The sequence below is a fragment of the Ceratotherium simum genome, chromosome 34, assembly GCF_057802395.1.
Source record: "Ceratotherium simum simum isolate JZ-2026a chromosome 34, ASM5780239v1, whole genome shotgun sequence".
NCBI classification, from domain to species: domain Eukaryota; kingdom Metazoa; phylum Chordata; class Mammalia; order Perissodactyla; family Rhinocerotidae; genus Ceratotherium; species Ceratotherium simum.
Window position 1 is genome coordinate 17,400,875 of NC_141933.1, and position 8,789 is coordinate 17,409,663.

Consider the following 8,789-nt stretch of genomic DNA (forward strand, 5'->3'; position numbering starts at 1 on the left):
TGGGACACTAAGGTTAACTGTTAATCTAAGATAACTGACTTCTGAATATGAAGTGAGAGAGTGAAAAATAGCCTAGACTGTCAACATCTGCCCTGCCATTCTTAAAAGACACATAAATCCAGCTGCAAATACAGGAAATGTCTCCCCCAAGAACAAACCACAGCTTAATGTATCAAAACAACACCCCTCATTGAGTGACTACTATTTCCCTACTCTTTGAGAAATCTTAGTTCTCTAAAATTATAGACTATACGGAATTAATTGCTTGAAATTATACCAGTGAGATGAAACTTCTTACTCCTGCCTGGAGGATCTAAAGCACCTTGACGTAGAGAAGCATTCTTAGTTTTCAATTCAGGAGCAGAACTTCAGATAAGGGTTTTTGGATGCAACATTTCACATCTGTCTTAATTTTGTAGTTTTCAAGAAAACAAGACCCTACACCTACTTTGTGGTTTAGACCTGATTTTGACCCCTTTACGTACAGCCCTGCTTTGCAATGAATCTGTCAAAATACTGCTTCATTTAAATTTCATCTTATTCTCCACCCTTACCTCCAAATCCTAGTATGTGATATTCCCCTTTGCAATGGATCAATGAATCTGATTTTACCTGTCTGTAGGTTTGTTCCTGGTGGTCTTAGGCTGATTGTGTGGACAGGAGGATAGCAATGATCAGAAATAGAAGATTTAGTCAAATGTTAATTAATGGATTCATTCATTCGTTAACTACATATTATTGAATGACTATATAACATAATGTTAAATAAAATAGAAACACTTTCTTTCCTCATATATACATAAATATGTATACTATACACATATTATACATACATATAATATATAATATACATATATATAATATACAAAATATATACACACTTATACTGAAAAATTTTGAAAAATGCAAAAATGGAAATAATCATCAAGGGGCAGTGACAGACAGTAATAGGTAGGGTGATCTTCTCTGAGAAGGCTGCATGCAAAGATCAGAAGGAGAGATAGCAGTGAGATTGAGGAGACAAACTTTCTAGGTGGAGGGTGGTTGTGAATAAAGACTGTGGAAGTATGAGAGAGTTTGCTCTGTTTGAGGGAATAAAGGAAACTAGTGAGAAGCAGGGCAACGGGAGGTGTGGCTGGGAGGGAGGCAGCAGCCAGATGATGCAGGGCTGTATTGACTGAGGTAAGAAGTAGGGATTTATTCTTGGTAAAATGTAAGTATTATGAAGAAGGGTGATATCACACAAGTTATGTTTCTAAAGGACTCTCTGGATGCTGTGTGGAACACAGGCAGATATATATATAATCACAAATTTGTGGAAACATATTTTCTGGTTTTGAAGCTTTTCAAGCAATGGTATCTTTAAAAATAATTATTCTTTGAATTAAGAAAATAACAAAATATAATTTAGCATTAATATACTTAATAAATTTAAATATGGCCTTTGATTAACATGTTATTACATTAGAGATAAATTGTTTCTAAAATTTTCTCACTTTATTTCACAATTTAGAATAAAATAAAAAGAATGTAATTTTTCTTTCATAGATATACAACAACTAAAAAGCAACCATTTCTTCTACTTAAATATATAGGTCATATACAATCAGTAAATGAAGCATCTCTGATGGAATAGGGAAAGTAGACATCACTGATTTAAAATTGATTTAAAAAGTAAAAAGCAAAATCACTAACCAAATAGCCGTATTCATTGAACAGTAGTGGTTTTCTTGTGTATACTTGCCTTGATATGCAAATGACTGCATATATTGTATATTGACTCAATATGTGAATGAGGATTAGAAACATATACTTCTAACCAACTTTCTTCTGAACTATTTATTTAAGTAAAAAGTAACATTTAAAATTCCCCCAAATACTGGCAAATAAGAAATACATGCTTAGTTGGCTATTTATAAATTGGAAACATAATATTAAATTATGTGTGGAAAGAAACATGAAATGACTAAAGGTATATAAAATGGAAAGTTTTTTTGTTTCACAAAAATTACCAACCCTTCTTACCTCTCAAACTCTATAAATGGATGAATTAGTTAAAAGTGCAGAAAAAAATTACAAAATTCTCGTGGGGGCTACACATAGCCAAAACATGTAAACAAGTGTGAATAAATATTTTCGTGTTGTTTTTCTAAAAAGTCATTATTTAGACCAATTGCTTGACATAATCAATTCATTTTGACTAGTTTGTTTTGATCAGTAAGTTAGAGTTAGATAAATTAAGAAAAATAATGCCATCCAAATAGTCCATGTCCTATCCTAGTTCTGTCTAGCCTCTTGAAGCCAAATTTTCTTCCTTTTCTATATTTGCTTCTTTTGACATAAAAGGAAAACATAGCACTTAAAGATATTTAACTAATATTTCTATGTACTATATGCTACAATCATTGCTAGAACAAGCAATAATAAAATTTTAGACTAACACAAATAATGGTGCACTCAATAATTATTGGTCCTTTACAAGATCAAATGTTCTATTGAGTTATTTCACTCTACATTTGTTTGGGATTATGGCAACATGAAGACAACATAGCTAGGAAATATACTAACAAATGCTTTGTTCATTTTTAAATAAAAGTAAAACGTAGAGGAAACAAAATAATTAGAGAATGACTAATAACAGACTACTGTCATGAACTACATTTTTTCAGTGCTTGACTAATCAGTATTATTGTGTATTATGAGAATACTTTTCTATGAACCTCATTCCTTTTTACAAAATGGAACAGTTGTTGGATTAGATAATCTTTAGGTATCTGTCAACCAATTAATCAATCTCTCTATTTATCTATATCTAGCTATCTCTATCCTCTCTACAATAGATTTATTCTATATTTATTATAAAATTTGTATATCATAAACCTGTCAAAATTTGTTCTGAAATGGCTTTATATTTTCACTTTTTGAATTTGGTTTGTTAATTTTAAGGACAATAATGCAAAATTGAAAGGTTTAATGTCATCACTGTAGGTGCAGAGGATATAATAACCACAACCATCATACATCACGTTGCCAAATTTCTTAATGGATATGTTCGCTCTTAAAGTAAAAAAAAAAAAGAATTTAGTATTACAGGTAGTAAGTATGAGAATTGGTAAAATACTAAATAATTATTCCTCATCGATACCACTCTTTGGGCATAATCTGAATGGCAAACTGCTTCTTTGATATCATCTCCTATTTTGTGTCTTTTCCTCACTTATTCACGTTATGGTGACTTCTCTAGCCCATTGGATCTTGCAAAGATTCAGCTCACCATAGTCATAGGCAAATGTGAGTCTTTCAGCAAGTGCTTTACAATACAATCCTGTCTAAATTCTGACTAATCAATCTAATCAAATCATCAGACTGAATACAGCCATAAACTAGACCTTTACAGAGGTTCTCCAAACCTCTTCCTCAGTTCTGATTATGCCTTTCACTTTCTATAATGCTGTACATTTCCCTATTCTATAGAACCCTGGACTAGGAATCAGTAGTAATTAGTTCTAATCCCAGCTGTACTACTTATAAACTAAGAGCATATTAGCATGCTATTTAAACTTCTAAAAATCCAGTTTCATCATCTTAAAATATGATGCCAATAATGTCCTATGAATTTTGGTATCTTATGCATATTTTCATAAGGTTTTCTGAGACCCAGAATTGGGACTAGGTTTCGGTAGTTCTCTAGTCCAGCAGGTGGCGGTCATTCATTTGTTCAATGAACATTTGTGGCTCACTTATCCCAGGACTTGAGGATAAAAAATGAGACTGCATTAAAGTCTCACAGGCTACCAAGGAAGCCTTCATATTAAGGAGTACAGTCATGAGCCGCATAATGACATTGCAGTCAACTCAACTTAATGTATCCCTGTTGTTAAGTGATGCATGACTGTATAAAAGTTTTAATGTTATAGCTGAATTCTGTATACAGAATTTCCTCTAACACAGAGGAAAGCTGCCATCTAATTAAGCCCCAAAGTGCTTAAATATACTACTTAGCTTTTTCATATATTTTAATATCTAAACTTGGGCACTGTTGAGAGTAAAAGGTAACACTATTGATACTTACTCCAGGACAATAGGCAAAAAACAAAACTGCCTTGAGTAAGAGGGACAACTGGCCATGGTAACAATATCTTCCTTCGTTCTCACTGCAACCATATGTTTAGGTATTATTGGTACCATTTGGCAGGTGAGAAAACCCCAGAAGGTGAGTCCAGAAATGATTTATAGATGAGGTGATGAATTATTTGTGACTTAAAGCAGAAGTATGAGTTTTCTAGGTGAGTTAGTGGTGTTTGAAGCATAGGACTAGGATAAGCAATAGTATACAAAGTGAGACATTTCATGGTGTACTTGAGTTCAATGGGACTTGAACTTCTGAGAGGTGGGATATGGAAGGAAATGGCTGGGATAAAGCTGACAATGTAGAATTTCAGATGTCATCTGTGGATGCCATTCATAATGTTGATTTCATTATGGGATCCTACTCCAGTCTCCTAGAACCAGGTCTGGTGAAGGGGCTTGTTAGTCTCATTAACACTTATTCTAACAGAGTTAAGCACACAGACACCAACACAGCTGCTTCCAGAGTCTCTCATGTGGCTGCACATTTTTGTAGTGCATGTAGCTGTTTGAAACATTCTAGCCACCAAACATTATGTCCGACTCTTTTCTTTTCATAAGCATTCTTTAGGCGTCCATGATGAGCTCGCTATTGCAATGGGAGAAACCCAGATACATCTTAAGCAGTGTCTGCCTTTTAGGAATTTACACATGTATGTGCATCACTGTAATATCCACACACACAACCATAAGAAAGCTATAAATTAAAGGATGTTGCTGTTCAGAAGAGTGTTTTTTTACCCAGTCCAGTAGCTCAGAGAGGGCTTTTCAAGGAGTGGTATTTAAGCTGGTCCTTGAAGGAAGAGAAGAATTTGGATGTTCTGAGACACGGAGTTAGGACTACCAAGGAAGGAGGGAGTGGAGACAGGAGAGAATTGGGAAGGATACGGAGGTAGAAAAATGTGAAGGTCATTCAAGAAATAGTTTTACAAAAGAATCTGTTGCACAATGAGAGCAGGGAGGAATAATATCAGCAAGGTGGTTTAAAGAAGAGGAGGGACTAGAATGCTAAGAAAAGGAATTGGCAATTTTATAGCTCCTGAGTTAGGGAAGAGGGGTAGCTATGGGATAGACAAGGAATCTTAGACCCTAATTCCAGCTATCTTTTCTAAGGCAGAGATTTAAGGCAGGAACTTAAGTTTAAATTATTCCCCTGGGAGAAGACCAGAAGTAAGGTTGAATGTAAGGGTTTTATCCAAGCCCAATTAAGAAAAGCACACCATCTAAAACACGCTTGAGGTAGCCAGAATCTACTCAGATTTACCAGCCTATGGGCTATGATGGTACAGTGGTTTCTCCAAAGGTTGCTCTGCTAATGGATATGTGACAGGATTTCAGGGAGCAAAGAAGAATCTTCTCTAGAATCCACAGGTGATAAACTCTCTGCTCCCAAGCAATAAATTCATGTGCCCCTAAATTGGTGCCAGATCTCGAGCTACATTCCAGCTTTACCATCAAACTCTTCCATCGGGCACCCAGTCATAATGGCCCATGGACATGGCCCATGGTTACAGCCTCTTTGCCTTTTTTCACTATATTTTCTCCTTCTGGAATTCTCTACCTCATTTGCCTCTTTAATTTCTGAGCCATGCTTCAAAAACAACTCAATTGCCCCCTCCTTCATAAAGATTATCTTGATCTCCCAAGATGAAGTGCTATCTTTCCAGTGTGAGCTTCCACAGCACTTTGACTGCAATTCTCTTTTGGAATTTACTCATTTTTTTTTTCCTGTGAATCAAGGTATTTGCATTTATCTTATCTCCTTATAGATATAAATTGCATGAGGTCAGGAAATGCATCTATATCAATATCTATCTATCACATATCCATCTTTCTTTCTATCCTCCTTTAAAATCATATTGTCCACCAAGTCTTAAGCATGCATTGTTCAAAAAAATCTCACCTGAGGTTATATAGGTTATGCTTATCTAAGGGGGAAGCATAATTGAATTTCAGCTTTATCTCACTCTGATATATCCCCTCTTAGCCACTTCTGCATCAATTTTTGCCTTTCATAGCCTGTAGTACAGTGATTACCAACTCTTTGTTGATTAAAGAAAACACCAACTCATGTGATTTTTGCAGTCTACTATAGAGAGCGTGATTGACATATTCACCTTTGTTATGATTTTATTACTGGACAAAATTTTTAACGTATGAAAGAGAATTCAGGTCTTTTCAAACATAAGTTGTTTATCACTTAAACTAATAGGATAGATAACTTATAAATAACAGTCCTTGGGCTGGCCCAGTGGCATAGTGGTTAAGTTCGGCACACTGCTTTGGCAACCCAGGTTTGCAGGTTCAGATCCTGGGAGCAGACCTACACTACTCATCAAGCCATGCTATGGTGGTGACCCACTTACACAATAGAGGCAGAGATGTTAGGTCAGGGTCTGTCTTCCTCACCAAAAAAAAAATAAAATTAAAATAATAGTCCTTGTTTTATTGGTGAAAAGACTGAAGTACAGAGATATTAAGGCATTTATCTGAGATAATTATTGGTGGGAGTGGGACTAAGACCAAGGTGATTCAACTTCTATCCACTTTTCTGTTGCCATTATAAGTTGATATGCATGCTCTACCACCAACTACATGGAAAAAAATTAATTTCCTCTCTTTATTGCATCACATTGATAGCATAATTATGGATAGGTAAGATATAAATGAAGGAAAAATGAAAGCAAATAATGTTTATTAAGTATTTTTATTTGACAGAATCTTTACAGAGATTACAGCATATCCTTTGAAAAATACTAAGATATAAACGTTGTTATTCCCATTTAGTAGATGAAGAAACTGAGGCTTACAGAGATCAAGGAAGATGCCCAAGATCACATAGCTAGAAAATAGCAGAGCCTAGATGAGGTCTTCTTTCGAAATACTCCCAAGCCTGAATGTCATTAATCACAATGGAAAGTGTAAACCTTGGATCAGTTTTTTGATTCTATCACTTAACTTTGACAAGTTTGTTTAACTGTCTGAGCTTTATTTTTATCATGTTTAAAATCAGGATAATGGCTATCTCTAATAATTGTTGTAAGAACCTAATGAGATTTAAAGTGCTTTGTTTATTGACTGGATACAGCAACCAATTAAAGAAAAGAAAAGGTAGCCCTCTAGCAAGAAGGTCACTGATTAGAGATGTAAAAATGAGATTCAGAGATGTTCCTGATTCTAAAGCAACTGCTCTTTCAATTATAACTTATAACATATACTTGCTCAGCATGTCTTTCAAAAACATTAATTTATATTTCCTTCAGATCATAGGGTTAAGAGTTATCGAAAACTCTTTGGGAATTAAGATTCACTCAGCAAATAGATGATAATTTGAGTGGTGTTCATTGGAAAGTTATTTGCATTTCCTATCTCCTTCCACCATCCTTCTACCACTATCATTTACCTGTGGTGATAACATACTTTCATTTTTTGTTACCATTGAGGTTTTCTTCCAATTAGTTTTTTGAAAGCAGCTTTCACGTCCTTTTTCCATAAACTGTAGATCAAGGGATTCAACATGGGGATGATAATCATGTAGAACACAGAGGCCCACTTGTCTTGGTCCAGGGAGTAGCTGGGTGTTGGCCGTAGGTACATAAACATGACTGTGCCATAGAAAAGTGTGACGCCGGTGAGGTGAGACCCAGAGGTGGAGAAAGCCTTAAGGCAGCCTTCAGCTGAGCTCATTCTGATGATTGCAATGAGGATGAAGGCATAGGAGATGAAGATGATGAGGATGGCGCTGAATTCAATGAAGCCACATAGACTAAAGAGCAAGATCTCGCTGATGTAGGTGTCTGAGCAAGAGAGGGCCAAGAGTGGTGGGAATTCACAGAAGAAGTGGTTGATGATATTGGAACCACAGTAACTCAAACTGAAGGTGAGGGAAGTGTGGGCAACTAAACTCACCAGACCAGCCAAGTAAGAGCCCATCATGAGAGCCAAGCAGACTCTCTTGGACATGAGAGTGCTGTAGTGGAGGGGTCGACAGATGGCCACAAAACGGTCATAGGCCACGGCAGCCGGGACATAGCACTCAGTATCCACAAAACCCACGAAGAAAGCAAACTGGGTGGCACAGCTAGAGAATGAGATAACTTTGTGTTTTGTTGGGAAGTCAGCCAGCATCCTGGGGGCAATGGCTGAGGTGTAGCCCAGGTCCACAAAGGAAAGGTTGCAGAGTAAAAAATACACGGGTGTGTGAAGCTGAACGTCTGTCACGATCAGGATAATCATACCAACATTCCCCACTACATTGATCAGGTAGGCCAAGAGGAAGACCATGAAGAAGATGATCTGCATCTGAGAGTCCTGAGTGATGCCAATACAGATAAACTCAGTCACCATTGAGAAGTTTTCTTTATCCATCTCTTCAATTTTATGTGTGCCTGGACTCAGTATATTATTTGGGTTGATTCTTAAAAATCTTCCCAGCAATTAGATTTTATGACCCTTAGGATAACTCAAATGACTTTGGTGAAGGTGATGATCGTGTGTCCTCTCCAGGTGCCCAGTAAAAATAGGAGAAAGTGTTAGCGTTTTGGGGATGGCAAATTCTGCTTCTCCAAAGACCTTGATGCTCTGAGGTCATTTATCATGTGGTATCAAATGTTTGACCTGATCTGTGTAATTATCTGTCTTATTAATCAGTAAAGAAGAGC

General features: G+C 36.2%; 1 protein-coding gene across 1 annotated transcript; it reads right to left on the reverse strand.

The window, feature by feature from the left end:
• Positions 1-7,560: 7,560 nt before the first annotated feature.
• LOC101393403 (olfactory receptor 5AR1-like) lies at positions 7,561-8,496 on the reverse strand. The gene has a single exon (XM_014793091.2). It carries the CDS (start codon positions 8,494-8,496, stop codon positions 7,561-7,563), a length of 936 nt encoding a protein of 311 aa, XP_014648577.2.
• Positions 8,497-8,789: the final 293 nt, after the last annotated feature.